The sequence below is a fragment of the Trichosurus vulpecula genome, chromosome 9, assembly GCF_011100635.1.
Source record: "Trichosurus vulpecula isolate mTriVul1 chromosome 9, mTriVul1.pri, whole genome shotgun sequence".
In the NCBI taxonomy this organism is placed as follows: Eukaryota; Metazoa; Chordata; class Mammalia; order Diprotodontia; family Phalangeridae; genus Trichosurus; species Trichosurus vulpecula.
The window spans coordinates 8,652,808-8,673,525 of NC_050581.1; the positions used below are offsets into that span (position 1 = coordinate 8,652,808).

The 20,718-nt window shown below is 36.3% G+C and overlaps 1 protein-coding gene across 2 annotated transcripts in view; it reads left to right on the forward strand.

Moving 5' to 3' along the window:
• ERP44 (endoplasmic reticulum protein 44) overlaps positions 1-20,718 on the forward strand; it is a 137,540-nt gene that overhangs the window by 44,075 nt on the left and 72,747 nt on the right. For both annotated transcript variants that reach the window (XM_036737639.1, XM_036737638.1), the window contains exons 2-6: positions 6,406-6,478; positions 9,355-9,394; positions 12,136-12,251; positions 18,278-18,462; positions 19,702-19,817. In XM_036737639.1, the coding sequence (XP_036593534.1) occupies positions 6,406-6,478; positions 9,355-9,394; positions 12,136-12,251; positions 18,278-18,462; positions 19,702-19,817 (530 nt within the window). The remainder of the gene's footprint in view (positions 1-6,405; positions 6,479-9,354; positions 9,395-12,135; positions 12,252-18,277; positions 18,463-19,701; positions 19,818-20,718) is intronic.

The following is a 20,718-nucleotide window of genomic DNA, read 5'->3' on the forward strand; positions in this document are numbered from 1 at the left end:
CTGACTGAGTAATCTACATTAGATTTTGAATTCTGGGTCAGCTTTTCTCCTATCAGTTTTGCTATTTTCCATACGTCTTCCCATTTAAGCAGGTCAGGGAATGGATAGTTTGTAATAGATTACCTGTGTCTTAATTAGGAAGATAAATCTGATATCCACCCCACTGCCCAAATAATTAAGGTGTTATGAATCCCAGGCCAGTGGAGAACAGAAGATACAGGGTAAAATTTTTAACACTGTAACTTAGAATATGACATGTAACTTATAATATGTCTGTTTCCTTTCTCCTTTTCTGAGCTTACATCTTGAGCTCTGTTCAAGTGCCACTTGAGCAAAATAAGGCCTTGTAAAATTTCATCCTTAATTGCTGCTATATTATCCCTCAAAAAAATTACTCTTTATTTTCTCTTATGTGAGTATTCTCTCCATTAGTGCAGATTGCAGTGCATCCATACCTTCTCATCCATTCCATTTGTTTAGTTCTTCCTTATATGTAAAGACAATCCTATATGGTCAGTGACTTGATCATACAACTAAATAGAAGAAAGAGCAGGATGGATTGCACTTGTAAATTGTGCAGGGTTCTTTGTTTTTTTATAACGATCCTAACTGGTACAAAGCCCCATAATTTTAAAAGAAATATTCTCCTGGCAATACTGTGCAGTTGCAGATTGATACATGGAAAAGATAAGTAAGCTGCAGCTTATTTCCAGTGATAACCTACCTTGTATAGTGACATAAGGGATATCAGGAAGAAAATAATAGGAAAAGGAGATAGATTAGTCATATGGCAAAAGCTAGGAATAACTATCTCCATGGATTGCCATGAAATATAAAAACAACTCACCCTTCAGCACATTGTGTTGATCCTTTGTGGAATCTTCATGAAAGAGGAATAAAAATTCTATAGGATGACAGTGTCAATAAAAGTTATAGAATGTTTTTCATACTGGAACATTTTTGAAAATAGGTGCCTACAAATTATTTTTGGAAATAGTAGACATTTGTTAAGGGCCTACTATGTGAAAGGCACTATACTGAGAACTCAGCTTACAGAAAGAGTCAAAAGATCCTCAAGGACCTTGCAACCTAATAGAGAAGACAACAAGCAAATATGTATAAACAAGCTCTATCCAAGATAAATAGAAAGTAAATAAGAGAGGGAAGACACTAGAATTAAGAGAGGTTATGAAGGCTTTCTGTAGAAAATGGGATTTTAATTGATACTTAAAGGAAGCTTGGGAAGGCAGTAGGTGGAGGTGAGAAGGGAGAGCATTCCAGGCTTAGGGGACAGCCAGAGAAAATGCACAGTGCCCATAATGGAGTATCCTTTTTTGTCAGACAGCAAGAATACCAGTGTCACTGGATCAAAGAGTACATGGCGAGGAGCAAGGTGTGAGATGACTAGAAAGGTAGGATGGGGCTAGGTTATGAAGAACTTTGTATGCCAAACAGGATTTTTTATTTGATCTTAGAGGCAATAGGGAGCCACTGGAGCTTATTGAGTAGGGGGGTCACATGGTTGGACCTTTGCTTTAGGAAAATCACTTTGGTGGCTGAAGGGACAATGGTTTGGAGTCAGGGGAGACTGGAGGCAGGCTGCCTCACCAGCAGGCTGTTGCAGAAGTCTAGCATGGTCTAGACATGATGAAGGTCTGCATCAGAATGGTGGCAGTATCAGAGGAGAGAAGGGGGCATATTTGAGAGATGTTGCAAAATGTATTATTGATAACCATTGTTCTGTTTTTCTCTATGATCTACCTTGTGCTGTGGTTACTTACGTACTTTGGTTTTGTGGTCCAAACGCTACCATTTCTCCGCCTCCCCAAAATCTGTAAACTCCTTTTGTAAATAAGAACTGTGTCTTTGTTGTTGTCAGATTTCTCAGAACAGAACCTTGAACATAGCTAAGTGCAGGATAATTTATCTGTTGAATTGAATTAGATCTCCATAGTAGTTTTTATTCAACAGTTAAACTTTGATCTTTCTGTGAGAATATTGGCAGGGAAATGAGCTGGAACATTCAGATGTGACCTTTCTATAGTGCAGTGGACTAGTGGTTTGAGGACTAACATGTTGGTCGGTCATGTGACCTTGGATAAGTAACTTAACCTCTTTGAATCTCAGCTTTTCCATGTTGTACCTATCTTCTAAGTGGAAAACTAAAAAGATGGATTTTAAGTCCAGTGCTCTTTCTACACTAAACTCTTAAACAATAGAACATTCACTGTGGTTGTATCTTACAATATCTTAAGTGGAACCACATGTAGAAAGCATACTCCTCATTCAATGATTGACCTTTAACATCTTCTATAAAATTATAAAGATTTTATTTTTGTTTTAAAAAATACTTTTGGGGGCAGCTGGGTGGCGCAGTGAGTAGAGCACCGGCCCTGGAGTCAGGAGGACCTGAGTTCAAATGCAGCCTCAGACACTTGACACATACTAGCTGTGTGACCTTGTGCGAGTCACTTAACCCCAATTGCCCTGCCAAAAAGCAAAAAAAAACCCAAAAAAACCTTTTGGCCAAATGTCTTTAAGATCGAAATAAAATACTTAAAATCATTGATTGTGCAGCTAGGTGGCTCAGTAGATAGAACACAGGGCCTAGAGTCAGGAAGACCTGAGTTCAAATTATTAGCAAATTAAATTATTAAAGGAGCTGAAATGAACATAGATTTTTTTTTTAGCGGTCCATAAATACCAAAATAAAATAAAGTATCCCTGGGTGGGCATAGACAGGACCCAAACATTACATCAAGACCATAAAAAATTTGTTTGACTCCAGGCAAGTCACTTACCCACTGTTTGTCTCAGTTTCCTCATTTGTAAAATGGAGTTCATAAGAGTATCTACCTCCTAAGGTTATTGTGACAATCAGATGGGATCATTGTAAAGTGCTTGGCACAGTGCCTGGCACATAGTAAGCACCATACAGTGTTTATTATCATCATCATCATTATTACTACTATCCTAATTTAGAATCACTCATTCACAAAAGATGTATCTTTTCAGTTTTTAAGCAAGAATACCAATTAAGCCATTGATATTCAAAGATGTTTTTCTGGAGAAACTTGTTTTTGCCCAAGGTTGCTATGATTATCTCATCAGGGCAGTATAGCTTGTTAGCAATTTAAATAAGCAAATACATTTTCCTTTGTGCTACATATTAGTAGTGATGGTAAAAAAAAAAAAATGGATAGCTCATGATGTAGAAAGATTTTTGGATGTTGGATTTTTTTTAAATCAACTTTGAATTGAACAGATCTTGTCAGCTGGATGTCGTGTTGCATTTTAGTTGGCAGTGTTTCATAGGGGAAAACAAGCTATTCATCAAAACTTTATTCATTAAATCACTTATTTTTATAAAGGTGATTTTTGTTACCTGTTTATTACTTGTGTTACCACAGACTTTTTTGGGGAGGAGGAAGTCTAGACTTGCGATTTCCTCTATGTACAGGTTAGTGAGTTCAGGCCCTCATTGCAGGTAGGCAACTGTTTTGCAACTTACAGGCTTTAGCAGGTGCTCTCAATCTGGGTTATGCATACCCACATGGCATATACGAAACCTCTCAGAAAGGTATTTTGATGGATATTTGGTAATAATTACATTAACTATTGAAATATTCCAACAGTAGTAGTGTTAATGGGGAAAAAATTATGGATTCAAAGGAGTACAGTAAGGAGGTGGGGTTGGGGTATAAAAGGAAGGAAACATTATAGTACATCTCAAAAACTTGAAAGATACAATTGAAAAAATAATTCCTACTAACCAAAACCAAATGAATGAGATTAGTATAAGAAATCCATTTCATACTCATATTTCATATGAATGATGACAACACAGTGAAAAATGATCCCTACAGTAACCAGATATTCCAAATTGATTTATAATAAATGAAATTATAACATTTTTGGTGTACCCTTAGAAAAACCATATCCTATTCTTACTAAATGTTCTCGTAAAGCTTTAATTCTATTTATAACAACTTAATCTTTGAATCAGGAATTAAATCAGGCCTATTCTCAATCAAATCCAAAGCAAGAAACAGACTGAAGGTTGAACATGATACATGGATATCTTTCAAAAACTATATTGAGAATAAAACTATTAGTTGAAAGAAAACAGAAACAAAATTCTTACTAATTTATTTGTGAACTAAACATCGAGCAACTTTATAACATGCTAAAAATGCTATGTACGAAATAAAGTTTTCTATATAAAAAAATCTCTGCTATGCATGATTAAACTCTACACTTTATTTCCTTTCATATTGAACAGAGGGTATGAAAGGGTTAATAGAAAGCCAAGGGGTACAGGGAACAAAAGGTTTGGGAATTTCTGTCTTAGAGAGTTGCATGAGCACTAAAGGGCTCAGTTACTGGTCACAGAACCAGTATGTGTCAGAGACAGAACCCACACTCAAGTCCTCTTAACACCATGATCAGCTCGCTTTGTCTACCATACCATGCTTCTTCTTCACCGTAGGTGTATTTTCAGTTTTAAATATGTGATTTTGGAAGTTCTCCATATGATTTTTCAATAACGATGGTGCTTTGATTATTTAAATGATGACATTAGTTATAGATTTATCACTTCATAATTTTATTTGAATATCTATATTTGAGCTCTTCTTGAACAGTTTTCCTGGTAAAAATTTTGTGCTTATAGACTTGGGCACCAATTATCTCTTTCCATAAGGAGAATGTATATTCTTATATCAATGTGTTATTGCTTTATTAAAGTGGAATATAAGGAGTTCAGGCATTAATTACTAATTGTTGAGGTTTAATTGTGCCATTTACATCTCAAAGTGTTATGAGCAATAAAAATTGTTATTCAAATCATATATTTCAAGATTTCAGGTTACGTATTTTATCTTTTGGAAAACACAGTTACACAGAGTCATAGAATTAGAGCTGGAAGTTCATCATACAGGAAATGTGGCTCCATTATTGTACAGATGAGAGAACCGAGGCCTGGAGTAGTTGCGACCTGTCTGAGGCCACCTAGATAATGAATTTGGATTCCCGCGTCTGAATCTAGGCCCTCTAATTCCAGAGCTGTGTTTTCTCTTTTACCAACCAGAAAGGCAGCCATGTTACTAAACCATTTGTTTAGCGGTCATATCTTCATAATAATAGTTTATATGTTACTATGTAACAGGTTAGGGTTTGCAAAACACCTTCCTTACAACAAAGTGGTAAAGTAGTTGGCTCAAGCACTGTCCCTTCAACGTACCGCTTAGAGATAAAGAAAGTGAGGCCCAGTAGTTAAGGCTTGCCCATCTACAGTCACACAGTAGGAGCTGAACCAGTACAAAGGATTTCCCAGAAGAATGTGAGTAAGATGGACACAGTCCTTTGTGAATATCTTATTTGAGCGTTTATAAACATTTTGGTTATTGTTATGGTTAATGTTTTTTCTTCCTTTCATCTCATTTTCTTTTCACCTCCTCCACTTTATTGATCCAGTTGCATGGTGAGGACTTGGCAGGGCCTTTGAGGCCACATTTTGACAAACATTGACTTTAAGATTGAATCTTAAAATAGAGCTAAAATAACTTTACTTGCAATTCAGGATAAGTTTTACTTTAAATTCATTCAAACTTGAAAAATGTTAATAAACAATGTTTTTTTTTAAATTAACAAAGAACCTGTATTTCCTTGGACATCAGTCATAAAGAAATTTGGTGTAGTTAATTAGTATTCTCAATATAGCAGATATTGAGATTGTGATAAACTATGGAATTGGCAGTGAATATCTTGAAAAGAGTAGCTCCTTTGAGCAGGTAAACCATTCTCAGTTGTCCTAACTGCTTACAAAACTTGTTTATATTGAATTTGATAGTATAAAAGCAATATGCAGGCGTAGTACTGAGCACTTGTAATCCCTGCTCCTAGGGAGGTTGTAGCCAACAGTTTTCTTGAGCTGGGGGGGGGGCTGGTTCTGAGTTACATTTGGCTAAAGCAATTAGGTGTCCATATCCAATCAATATGGTGAACCCTGGTGGGGGGGACAGGATGCCCTAGGTTGCCTAAGGAGAAAAAAATGCAGAAAGCCCCAGTGCTGATCAGAATGGAATCTGGGCCCATGATTAGCTCCCACAATTCCAGCTTGGGTAAGATAAGGAGACCCAATCTTTTTTTAAAAAATAAAATAAAAAAAAACAAATAAAAAGGAAAGCAAGAAATAATAATCTTATAACAAATATCTCAATTTTCTTTGCCTTCCAAATGAAACTTTAGATCTGAAATTTCTTACAAAACATTAATTACTGGTTATTTGTATCTTTGCACGTGGAATCAAGTTTACTTGTAAAATTTCTAAGTGCTCCCCACATTTACTTTATTTACCTCATGTTGAAACATTAGTTGTTAATTTTATACTTTTTACATTTTCAGATAACTTGGATTTTTACTCCAATAACAGCTGAAATAGCAAGTCTTGATAGTGGAAATATAGATGAAATTTTAAGTAAGTACTTGGAAACTTAATTTTCTTTGTATAATTACTATTCCATAAAGAGTTGCCTGTGTGAAATTACTGTAAAACTCTGACTAATTGGAATACTTGGGAAATCAGTATTCTGATTAATTAAATTTCATTGCTAATTGAAGGGAAACCAGAAAATACTTTTGATTTCAGGGATTGTTTAACCTTTCTAAAAATATATTGCCACTTCTTTACCCTATTGAATATATTAAACAATTTTATGTTTTTGTGATAATTCAGCATCTTATAGCTCAGTTTGTGTCATAATTCTTAATATCAGTTTCAGGCTGACTTACAAATTCAGTTCTCATTGTGTATATATAGTACAGTAGACATGGACATTGTAGTATTGGGGGCTGTGTGTTTAATGATCTGAAACCATACTCCACGGGTTGCTTTTTAAACAAAATTGCTGATAATTTGATTAGTTGTCAGCTGTCTCATCTATGAAAAAATGTAAAGTACATTTTTTAATGCCTTATTGGTTGAGGACTGCTACTTAGTTACATTCTAAGCAGCTGGTGTTTTACAGTTATATTTGTAAGTAATGGGATTATAGCCACTGTTAAAGGTTTTGGGGATGGATATGGAGAGATGGTTTTCCAGTTTTGAAATAGTAATTGGAAAATTATTTTGTAGATAGTGATTATGATTTTGAGGTAAAACAGGTGATCTATTGAAAAATGTAAACACTGTTATATTTAGAGTTTGCTTAAGTGTTTCTTTAGTAATTATCAATGTATTAAATAATGTATCAATATCCACTCACTGAAGTAATATTGTAAAAACTAAAGCAATATCGGTTAAATAAACAACTTTTTATAATAAATGTTAGGGGACATGTAGATTTTTTATTGTAATATATAGTCCTACTCTGAAAGACCTCTCTTTAGTTAATTAAGGAGTCAAAAGAAGTAATTTAGATCTAGTAGTTGATGGGGGAGGTATTACATTTGTATTACTTTTTGCCCAAGGCATAAGATATTTTCCTAATTTGTTTTGATGGGTAGTTTGGAATTTAAGTGGCTTTTTGCCACTTGATGGCAAGATAAAAGTATTTTATGGAGTTTGACTTTCCTACTGTAAATACTTAAAATTCTTAAAACAAAAACATTTTTTAACCTGTCTTAACTTCCACTGTGTCAGACGATGGTGTGAGGGCATTGCACAGGCACACCTTGGAGACATTACAGGTTAGGTTCCAGACCACTGCAATAAAGTGAATATTACAATAAAGCAAGTCACACAAATGTTTTGGTTTCTCAGTGCACATAAAAGTTACGTTTATACTATACTATAGTCTATCAAGTGTACAAAAGCATTATCTTAAAAAAAAAAAAAGCAATGTACATACCTTAATTTAAAAATAATTTATTGCTAAAAAATGCTAGCCATCATCTGGGCCTTTGGCAAGTCATAATCTTTTTGCAAGTGGAGGGTCTTGCCTTGATGTTGATGGCTGCTGACTGCCCAGGGTGGCCATGGCAATTTCTTAACATAAGACAGCAATGAAATTTGTCCCATTGATTGACTCTCCTTTTCCCTTGAACACTAAGAGGCCACTGTAGGGTTATTAATTGGCTTAATATAAATATTATTGTGTATCAGGGAATAGTGAGACCTGAGGAGAGGGAGAGAGACAGGGGAACATGGGTCAGTGGAGCAGTCAGAACATATACAACATTTATCGATTAAATTCATTTGCTTCTATGGGTGTGATTTGTGGAGCCCCAAGCAATTGCAATAGTAACATCAAAGATACACTGATCATAGATCACCATAACAGACATAATAGTAATGAAAAAGTTTGAAATACTGTGAGAATTACTAAAATGTAACACAGACTTGATGTGAACACACGCTATTCGGAAAATAGTGCCGACAGACTTGCTTAATGCAGGGTTGCCACAGATCTTCAATTTGTAAAAAAAACAAACAAACAAAAAACCATGTCTGGGAAGCATGATAAAGTGAAGTGCAATAAAATGAGGTAGGCCTCTGCTATACTGCTATAAACCTCTCTACCTTGGCTGCCCTCTGAAAACCAAGGACTTTAGTCACTGCTTTTGGAAGACACCAAAGCTGGTGAGGTCTTGACATCATGTTAGAGCTTGAAAGACTTCCACTCTGCTTTGGGGGCATAATTCCAACAACAAAACTTGAGTTTTAAAGACAAACAATGAAAATATGTAATAAATGCAAGGGGAGCTCTTTACAATGATAGGGTGAACAAGACCAGTGAAGCACCTACTAGGATACCAGCTGCTCCCCAGACTTACGCATATTGTGCCTCTCATTTTTTTTTCTACTTTGCATAGCTGTGAATGTGCACAGTTGCCGACATGAAAGTGAAAATGAGGTTACTAATATAATCGCGTAAATGCTTGAAATCACAAAAGTTAAATGCACAGATGTTGTATTTTGCTATATTTGCTGTATGGTATGCTTAGTTCTAGAAAAATTGTTGTAATCAAACGGACCTTCTTTTAGAATTTTGAGGTAACTTTGTGCCTGTGTAACCAATCTTAATTTTCTCTACTAATGGAGCTTATTCACAGACCTCATTTACAACTCTTAGTTTTATTTCTCCCCTAGCTCTTGTGAAAGCTGATACCTGTAGCTAAATAGATTGATCTTAAATCGATCTTTTGCCTTCTCCTGATCCTTTGTAGATGCCAAGAACAATGAAATCTAGAGTGAATGTATATCAGAAGGCTGTGAAGCAAAGGGGGACTTCAGTAAATGTATGAGTTGGCCCTGACTGATTGCATATGGGTTTCTGAATAAATTCAAATGATAGTAACAAGAAAAGTATGCATATGACTAACTTAAGTATATGTTTTTTTTTTAAATTTCAGACAATGCAGATGTTGCCTTAGTTAATTTTTATGCTGACTGGTAAGTAATAGTTTTGCTTTTATGAATATTAATATTTTTGTTTTAAAGTTGAATTTTTTCTTAGGAAGGAGTGGGAAATCTTTTTTTCTCCCCTATTTAGGGCCATTTATATGTAAGAAAAGGGCAAGGGAGCACATACCAATAAAAATAGTTTAGTGAATTGTTGATTTTGGGAGGGAGAAAAATACCTTCTACTCCTCCACTTTTTTGGTTAATAGGTAGCACAAAACTCCATTTGATAAATACAGCAGAGAATAGAAGATATATTCTGGTTCCGTTTGGCCACCTTAAGAGAGAAAGGGAGATGAGGGGGGGATAAAGAAAAGGAGTTGATGAGAAAGAGGAGGAAGAAATAAGAAAAATGGAGGAGAATAGGAGGAAACACTGGGAGGATTACCCTCTTGTGCTCAGATTTCTAAAAGATATATAGCACAAGGGAAGCTTTAACTTCTTTTAAAAGCTTCATTACAGGACCAAATATCTTCCCTGAGTTCTTTATTCTTTAGCTTTTTTTATTTAGTTTTCATGGTCTACATCAGGGCTGTCCAATCTTAGGTTATCTTAGGGCCGCATTAAAATAAAATAATTATTTGAGGGCCACACCCAGAATAAAAAGTACAGTACACTAATAGGAAGTGGGGGAACATGCGTCATCAATATGACAGGGGAAGGCGCAAAGCACGAAAGAAACACAAAACAACAAAGCGACAACACCACAATATAAAGGTAGGTGCATACTGACTAGTCTGCATCGTACCGACGGAACGCATGCCACACATGGATTGAAAATTCTGTGCGATATGTTCCGTCTGTAACACTGCTTAAAAACACCAAAGAAAATTAACATCAATGGGATTATTTATTAGTGATGTAATTAAAAAAATCTAATATGCATTCCATGCAGATTATTATTTTATTTTTTCACTTGTGAAAATTAAAACCCACAGATGGGCCGCATAAAATCATACTGTGGGCCACACGCAGCCTGCGAGCCGTATTTTAGACAGCCCTGGTATGGGCTTAAAAAGCAAAGGAAAATCCTAACTGTCATTTCTGTAGCGTGCCTTATAGTTTATGAAGTATTTTTCTCACAACTTCTCAGTTAACCAAGAAGTACAGACACCTCCATTTTAAAGATGAGAAAACTGAAGGTCAGAGAAGTTAGATGACTTGTTTGCAAGACGTGTGGCAGAGGCAAGCACGTTCTCAGACCAGCTCCTACGGTCTTGGAGTAACAGAACAGAACGTAGCCGTGTAGTAGGGCTAATGATCATCTAGTATTCCCGCTCCACTTTTATTGACGCCTTCATTTTTATATTGTCTTAATTTCTGAATGAGACAGCTGGGCAGCTTAGTGGACAGAGTGTTGGGCCTAGCGTCGGGAAGACCCCGGTTCAGATCCCATCTCAGACACTTAGTAGCTGTCTAAACCTGGGAGTCTACTGGAGAAAGCAGTGATAAGCTATTCCAGAATCTTAACCAAGAAAACTCTGTGGACACTTTGGCCCCAGTATCGTGACAACAATTTCTGAATATATCCCTTTCTCCTTCCCTGACCAATAAGTGAGTCATTCTTTGAATGAAAAATCATTTATCTGGTACTTACTGTGTGCCAAGGGCTATGCTAATAATCACTGGAGATACAAATAAAAATGTAAGATACTTTTGTTTCTTGAGGAGTTTATTTTTTAATTGAGAGAAAGAACACACATTGGAAGTTTCAGCAGAAGAGGGGATGGTAAGGCCCAGGGGTTCAGCGTGTGCATTGGCAGATCAAGTGGCAATGCCTGGATATCTGGAGGGCCTTAGTGTTAGGGTAGATGAAGGCCCAGAGGCCCCCTTCTTATTGTAAGATTGTAGTCGATGAGTCACTGATGATTGCAGTATTTTTCATGTTTAAAGCTTTTTTGTTTGGGTTCACGCACACACACGCACGCACACACATTTTTTCCCCCATGATGTGCAGTAGAGACTTTACATACAAATATCTCTATCTAAAATAGATTTTCTTTCTTTTGTGCTAATTGGCAAGCATGGAGATGAAACCAACAAGCTTAAATTGGGCTAATATAGTAATTTGATTCATGAACGATCTGTAATTTCTTTCACTGTATCAGCAGATACTGGTACACACATCTACCCACTTTAGATGTAAAAGACAAGTTCTAGGGAGTTATGCATGAGACTGATAGAGGTTAGGAGACTTGGTATAGGCTCACACAGCTAGTCAGGGTAAGAGGTAGAATTTGAACCCATCTGGTTTGAAATCTAAGCCTCGCTCTCTGTAATTCTTGTCATCTCTCTATTTTTAAAGATAATTGAACAGATAATATTAAAATTTGTGTATCACAGTGATAACCAAGCACTTTTCTGAAAGCTTTAGTTTCAGTTTTATAGGTACTATTGAATGTCACATCGAAGTAGTATCAACCAGCCTTTTCTGTTTCAGTGTAACTCTAAAAGATCTTTGGGTATGTATTCATTCTGTAAGCCTTAGGTCTACCATTCTTCCCTTATAAGAAAAACAATCTAAATCTTCCTTCTTATATACTCTTTTTAGTTTTTGAATTCCTTTAGAAAAATACCAAAGTAGTTTAACTTTATTTGAAAACTATCACATTGTAAATAAATTAATAGTATATTGTTTTCACCATGAATAAACTCACAGTAAGTATTAATAACTATAATAAAATCTGAATACTTTGTTTTTCCGTTTTAATTTGTATCTTCATTGTGAATAGGTGTCGATTCAGCCAGATGTTGCATCCAATTTTTGAGGAAGCCTCCAATGTCATTAAGGAAGAATATCCAAATAAGAATCAAGTAGTGTTTGCCCGAGTAGATTGTGATCAGCACTGTGAGTACTCAGTTCTATTGTTGGTGACTGCAGGAACTGTCTTGTTCATTTTTGAAGTGGTGCACCAGGAAGGGTTCTGTGACCTTTTCCAAGATGATGGTGGCTGTTAATGTTTAATCTTGGGAAATTATTACCTCAAGCTTTACCTGTATCTTTGTGAAGTATTAAATCGTGATACACTTGGATTGGTTTTATTTTTTTAAATATGTGTGTGTGTGTGTGTGTGTGTATACATATATACACACACATGTTAGATGAGGAAGAGGGAGAGCTGGGTACAGATCTGAAATAGCAAGGTTTTAATTAGAGCAGTAATACTAAAACCTTTTCAGACTTAAAAATACATTTTGAGCTGGGTATGAATAATGATCAGACTTGTAGTGTCTTTAGAAACATCTTAAAGACGGACCACAATAGAGATGTTTTTGTTTGTTTGCTTGTTTTGGATAAGATTTGTGATTTGATCTGTATAGGCAGCTCCCAGTGAGGAAAAGCCCTGTACTCGATGCAGATCAGCTTCTGCTTGGAAACTGACTCTCTGAGTGAGAGACTAAGTGAATTATGTGACCAGGATCCCATAGCCAGTGTTTGTCACAGGCAGGACTGGAAACAACATCTTCGACACCCAAGTTCAGCTTTCTCCCCATGACAACCCAGCTGCCTCAGCTGTTATAGTTATTTAAATCTTTTTTTTTAAATTAGAGTCATTAGTTATTTGATTTGATTTAATGGATTATTGTTAATCACTGTGGCACTTCATAAAATATCTTGGAAGCTCAGTTGTCTAATTACTATTATCAGTTGAGCAGTTAGAAAGATCTTATGTATGACTTTTTTGAAGTCGTATGTTATCACTGAACACCCTTCACGATACAGGTCATGTTCCAGTGCAAAAAGCATGCCTGTCAGTTTCTTCTAACCTTTGGCTAAGAAGTAAGCATCAGCGATGGAAGTAGTGCCTACATATTAGAACTGTCATTCTTAGGAGTTCAGTGTCTACCTCACTGCTTATTAGATGCCTCCCACTCCCCCTATCTGCTTTTCTCTATCCTACTCATTCTGTAGAAAGGATTAGAAAACAAAATACAAGACTTAGAGAATTTCTCTAACCTTCTATTCACTGTTCTCCTTCACACAAGCTAATAGCTCATTCCTAATGTGAATAATCAAACAAAAAGAACCTCTAGCAGAGATATTTCATGTAGGTACAGACAGGGCTCTTGTCCTGCTTCATCCCACCCCACTTCTTAGGTTCTGCCTCCTTCACCTCAAAGGCTTTATGGGGGCAGATAGGCCACAAACTCCTAGTTTCAAAGTTTGTGGGTTATCTGCTGGGTACTAGTGTACATAGCAATAAAGTTTGTATTATAAAATCAGAAGTCATGTTTTCATGCCTAGAGTTCTTAGGAAAAAAGTAGATGTTCTCCTTATAGACCGTCAAAAATCCTCCGTTGTATGTTGGAGAGGTACAGTTGTTCTTAAAGAATCGGCATCATTGCCGACATTTGCCAGGGTTTATTATTTTTAGGTTTGTGTTTTGCATCTGCTAAGTCTTTTGTGGATATTTCTTCCATTAGAGACTTATAAATTCAAGTTTCTAGTCATAACTTCTGTTGATGGACGTGACATCTAAATGTATTTTCTTTAGATTTTTTCCGCAGTGCACTGTGCCTGTCATATAGTAGGAGCTTAAGAAATGCTTGCTGACTTGACTTTTCCCCCTACTATGAGAAATTCTTTCATTTAAAAAAAATGGATGACATTAACTTTGATAAGTTGGTCAGTGTTTTCTGCATGGCTTTTGTTCATCTCTAGCTCTGCTGTTGCTTTTGTGTGAGTCCAGGGCAGCAGCGTCACCCTGTAGCAGTGGTGCCAGTGACCCTGTATCCTTCAAGTTAATAAGCAGTGTGATCCAGGCAGTGTACAAAGGGGATACTTCCCATACTACCCTTTAGGACAAGGTGTTTTCATGTATTTGTGGTGATATTTTAAAAAATTATATTTTTCAACTGTTTCCCTATAAAACAATAGTCAGAAACTTCCTTAGTTCTAAGATAGGAGCAGTGCTTATGGATCCCATGGTCAGAAATTATTTTGGCTCAGTGCAATGAAGAGTTTCCTGAGAATTAGATCTGTCAAAAATAGATTCAGATTCTTCCAGAGATAGTGCATTCTTTTTCACAGAGGTGTCAGAGGGAGTAGATTAGATGGCCTCTTAGATTCCTTCTAGGGCCCCTAGGTGGCACCATAGTGCTTAGAGTGCTGGTCCTGGAGTCAGGAAAACTCATCTTCCTGAGTTCAAATCAGGCCTTAGACACTTAGCTGTATGACTCTGCAAGTGCTTTAATGCTGTTTGCCTCAGTTTCCTCATGTGTAAGATGAGCTGGAGAAGGAAATGGCAAACCACTCCAGTATCTTTGCCGAGAAAACCCCAAATGGGTCACGAAGAGTTGAACACAAACAACAAAACAAGTTTCTTCTCACTCTGAGATTGTGACCTCTGAAATCTCTTCTGTAACTCTGAGAATCTATGATTGTTTAAATTTATATATTCTTAGTTAGGTTGAGCATTTTTCAAATAATTTTTTATAGTAATTTGTTGGAGATTGGATTTTGCCCTTAAGTATTATCAGTTCTTTATCACTTAATGACGTTTGTTTGGTTTTTTTGTTTCTTTTTTTGGAAACTAACACGTGGGAGCATAGGATTTAGAGGTGAAAACTTTTCTTGAGATCATCACGTCTAACTTCCTCCTTTCCTGGTGGAAAATGGAGACTCTGAGAGGTGAAGTAAATGGCTAGTCATCCTAGGGATGTCTGCTTGGTCACCTTATTTCTATCCTGTAAATATTTATGCTATAGAAAGAAGACCAAAGGCCTCCCCCTCTGAGTCACAGATCCTGTGTGGTTCCTTTCCAGTAGGAGATTTCCATGTCACTGGAGTCGCCTCCTCTTTAACCATTTAAGTTTTATTTTTACAGAATAAGGTTTCTTTCTTTCAGTGGACTTATTCATTGAATGTGCTCTTTTTTCTCATCCTACCTTTAAAGGTAACGTTTTGGTGCAACGTACTTTTCAACAAGCACCACTCCACACACACCCTACTGAAAAGCATATTGCTTAAGTGAAACTGCCTACTGGTGTTGTCAGCCATCTGAGAGAATTGAGTATGAGGTGTGGTCATGAAGTCATATCTTTTTTTTTTCCTCACAGTCATTCCGTAATGTATATATCCCAATGAGTCACTTAGGACTCCTTACTCCTAATCTGGTGCTTTTTTCTACTATATCAAACCTGTAATTTTTGTCCTCAGAGTCAGCTGCCAAAAGCTTCTAGCTTTATTTTTATTCTAATATTCCTGTATTTACCCATGTCCCTTCGATGATAGTCATAGTAATAGCTCTATTTTATGTATAGTATGAGAAATAGGACAGGAATATTGTGAATAACTGTTATTTGTACTACATTTTAAAAATCTTTGCTTTGACCCTTCTGTCCTTAGCTACCACACCATATCTTTCTTCCCTTCCACTTGTGAGGACTGATTTCAGATCCTTGGTGACTTAGTGGCTTAATGATCTTGGGCTAATCACTTACTTTCTCCTGACCTCAGTATTCTCATATGCTAAGTGAGAGGGGTGAACTAGATCAGGGGTTCTTCATCTTTTTTGTTTAGTGGACCCCCTTTCTCAGAATAATGTTTTTTTAATTAAGAAAATACATAAGATTATAAAGGAAATCAATTACATTGAAATATAGTTAATCAAAATGTGTATTTTAAAGTTCATGCTCTTGAGGTTAACATCCCCTAATGGATGAAATTCTAAGGTCCAAGATCAAAAAAATTCATGATTTAACATAGTGCTTTAGAATTTATTGTAAACATCTCATGGTGTTTTTGCTTTTTTTTTTTTTAAGGTAAGGCAAATGAGGCTCAGAGAGCCCCAGGGAGGTAGAGTGATTTGCTGGAGGTCATACAGTGAATTCGTGGCAGAGTTAGTTTAGCAATTCCACTGAACCCCTATTTCTTGCTCCTCAGATCTTCCCTATAAAGTTATATTAGTAGAACACTGTGGAGCAATAGGTGTTAATAGTTCATTGGTCTTATAGAAGCTGAAGTTGAATTGATTTATATTCAAAGAAAACTTCAGAATACTTCTTACCGCAGTCGGGTCTAAGGGTGAGTTAGTGTGATAGAGTGAGAATAGCACTGGGATTAGTCAGAGAAGTTGAGTTCAAACCCTGACTCTTCTGTCGGTGACCTTGGAGAGAAAAGTCCTTTAATCTGTCAGTTATGTCTTCTGTAACACCTGTCCCCCTATGAATTCCTTAGTGATGGGTTATACTGGACAGGGAGAGGGGGCCAGCAGAGGAATCTAGGTAGGGTCCTGGAGTTTTTGCAGAGCATGTCAAGAAGCATACTGTTAGCAGTTTGATTGTGTGCATACTACCTTTTGCAAGTGTCTCTGCTTTAAGTAATGAGGCAGCTATAATTGACCAAGTCCTGTGAAATCCCTGTAAGGCCTGAACCATCTCCACTTAGCCATTTTATGTTAATGGTGGTTACCCTGAAATTATAGATTTCAAATCTGAAGAGAGGTATTTGATCAGCTTGAAATTTTATATAGAGGAGAACTTAACTACATAGTTTGTACACAAGAATTCCCTTAGACTACCATATCATTTAGCTCCTTCATTTAACTGTTTCCCTAAACTGTGTGTATTGTGCTGCAAGGGATGAAGTAGGGTCAAGTAGAGCTACCTTCAGAAAAGCTTGAAATGATGGGAACAAGAGTCTAAGGCCTTTCCCTTTAGGGGAAAAAAAAAATCTTTCTTCACTTTTTTGTCAATGAGCAGTTACATTTAAAGAGAGCACCTGAAATTCCTATTATATGAGACAGGGTTATGGGACCTATTTTGTCGCAGTCATAACTATTGACCTGCCAGTAGGTTTATATAGTAGGACTCATGAAGGGAAGATATTCCCTTCCGCTAGAAGGAGTCTGTTTATTGTAATTTTATGTTATTGCCTGGGGTGACTTCTGATGTTTGATGAAAGGGATTCTCACTCTTCCTTCTTAATAGGGGATCCTTACACATTTTAAAGTTACAGCTGTGATCTGGATCTGCTTAGCCACCAATGAAAGTTGGAAGAAGAGATCTATGCTTTTGAAGACTGTAAGAAAGACTACACATAACCATGAAAACAAAGAGAAAAGTAAAATGTTGAAAAGTAGAATATATCCATTCTTCCTTCCTGTCTTGCCTTACTTTATTCCTCTTCCCTCTTCCATCCCTGCTATTGAAATCTTTCTTTTAAAGGCTCAGTTCAAATGCCTTCTTATCCAAGAAGCCTTTCACGATCCCTGCAGATTCTAATGTTCCTTCCATGTCTCCTTTTCTTCTCTTTTTTTTTAAACAATTAGTTGTGTGTAGGTCTTTCTTCTCTACCACATTAGAAGTGCCTTGGGGAAAGTAAAATTGTATTTGTTTTTATATCTCTTGCAAGATCTATTATAGTGCCTTACAATCTGTCAATCAACAAGCATTTAATTAAGTGCCCTACTGGGCAGTAACGTGATGTATATATGGTGCCCTGGACTTAGAGTCAGGAAGACCTGAGTTCAGCTTTGGTCTCAGATACTCGCTAGCTGTATGAACCTGTTCAAATCATTTAACCCCTGTTTGCCTCAGTTTCCTCAATTATAAAATGGGGATAATAAAAGCTCCTGCCTTGCAGAGTTGTGAGGATCAGATGAGATAATATTTGTCAAGCTCTTAGCACAGTATCTGGCACATGGTAGACACTTAATAAGTATTTATTTCCTTCTTTCCTACTAGATGGTTAGCTCCCTGGAGGCAGGGATTGAGTTTTCTCCAAACTTTGTGCTTACACTGTGTTATACACACAGTAGACACTGAATAAATGTTAACTGACTTGAATTTTGATGAGACAAAGGCTCAACATACCCATTCTCTTAATATGACTGAAGCAGTTTTTTTTTTTCAACTTTTCCATTCTCTTAGCGGAAATAGCCCAAAGATACAGGATAAGCAAATATCCTACCCTAAAACTGTTCCGGAATGGCATGATGATGAAGAGGGAATACAGGGGTCAGAGATCAGTGACAGCAATAGCGGATTACATCAGGCAACAAAAAAGCGACCCTATTCAAGAAGTTCATGACTTGGAAGAAATCAAATTTCTTGATGTAAGTTCCTGAAGCAACTTTGTTCAGTATCCATCTTGTAAAAAGAACTTCATTACAATAGAAATCTTATTATAACAAAAAAAAAAACCAAACAAATTGCAGTTCTTTAGCCAATACCTTCTTTTTTTTATTCGCATCAACATTTAAGTAAAATCAAAAGAGTGACTGCTCTTAAAGCTTGTTATGGGATTAAAGTTTATTGTAATAGAATTTTATCTGTACTGATTTGCCTTTTTGAATTACATTTTAAGATAGAGGCTATCATATTGCCAAATGAAAAATTGTTGCTTAGAATGTATAGAGTGCATTTGAATCTGACTAATTTGAGTTTATTGGAGGGGGGAGGAGTGCAGAGAAGGTGTAAGTTTATTAAAAGAAGTCCAGATTTTTTTCTCCCCATGCATGTGGCTCAAGCTAACCAAAGAGAAGGTACAGAAAAAAGCACCAGAATCGGAATCTAAAACCTTGTGTTTACATCTTGGCTCTACTACTTGCTATCTGTGTGTCCTTGGCAAAGTAATTTATTAACTTTTCTGAAGTTTTTTTGTAAAAAAATAGGCAACTGGGCTTCATATGCTCTAAGGCTCCTTTTTGCTCTCAAGTAAATGGTCCTAAGAGAAGTTATTTTATGAGTTTGCTTTAATGAATTAGAATAACTTGTAATCATTTGGTTATCACTTATTTACAAGTAAGTATTAATTTGCAGTGGTTCTTGAAAGTAGTTCATCCTTTTTAAATATTTTAAGTATTTTCCCCTCTTTGCACTAATTTACCTTAAAATCTATTTTTTCCACCATAAATTGTGCCAATGAACTTTTAGTCAGCCCAGCCTTTTTTGGATCATCACAAATGTTAAATTTGTGTAGTTCCACTTACTAAGGTCTTATTATATTTTAAAATGCATCCAACCCAAAGTTTAAAATTTTAAATGAGAAAAAAGACTTGCTAATTAAACATTTGGCCTTTCAAAATAAAAGCCTGAAAATAAATTTTAATAATTTTCTGATTGTCATAAACATCAATACTATTTAATAAAGCATTCTTTCATGTTATGAGTTTTATGTGTTTGAAGTTGAATTTATATTTGGTTATATATATTTGGAAACATGCGTGACAGCTATAGCTCTTTAGATACCTGAGGAAGGAATACATATAGTGTCGTGTTAATACAGTATGGGATAGCATGGAGAACATTATATATAAAGATCATTATGTACGTGCTTTGTTTTATATTTGTAGCGCAGTAAAAGAACAATCATTGGATATTTTGAACAAAAGGACTCTGACAACTATAGAACTTTTGAAAGAGTAGCAAATATTTTGCATGATGATTGTGTCTTCTTTTCTGCATTTGGGTAAGTTGATTAATGTTGGTATTGTATTTTTTTTTACTCAAATGATTTCATAGATCCTATCTCACTCTGAGACTGTAATGTGACTTTCTATTAAATTTCAGCTGCTGCTGAAGTGCATTATTATGTGTTTCTAACATAGTTGCTTTTTTCTGGAGCCCCACAGTGGCTCAACCCTCCATTGCTTTTAGGGATTGCAGAGAGTGCATCTAAGTATCCTGCCTAACCAAGGTCTAGAGGGATGGGATCAGAGGGTAATGGGTCCCACAGTGATGGAAAAATTGAGGGTGGGTACTAGAAGTCCTTAGCGGGTAAGGCAAGGTGATATCCAGAGAAAGGGATAAAGGGCACTCCTCAAACTGGAAAAGTTAAAAACTAAAGCTTTACAGTTAGAGGAGAAAGCAGCCACAGAAGTATTGATGGGAGCAACTTAAAACCAGAGAGCTCAGCTAAAAGTTGCTAAGAACCAGGAAAGCAAACCAGACATACAGGGGACAAACTGACAAATAACTGTCTTAAAGGACATGGTCTCTAGTGTGAAGTTAATACATTACCAACCAGCATTATTGCAAGGATTGAGAAACTGAGTGCTACATAATTTTGATTTTATTATTGCTGTTGTCAATAATCATCACCAAGGTTCAGCCCCAGGAACCTTGAAGATCCAGCATGTATGTCACCACTCTTTTCCATAGGACCTGATACAACCTTTTGTACTATTGCAAGATGTGAAAGAATTTGAAGTCTAGGCCATCCTAAACTCCAGTTTCCTCTAGGGTTCCAATATCTCACAGACAGAAAAGAGTATGGCCCAAAATACTACGTATACCTGGGAGCTGGTCACCCCTATTTGTACTGTCTGGTTAGTCAAGGCTTTCTATCACTGCTACCTTACGAAACCAGA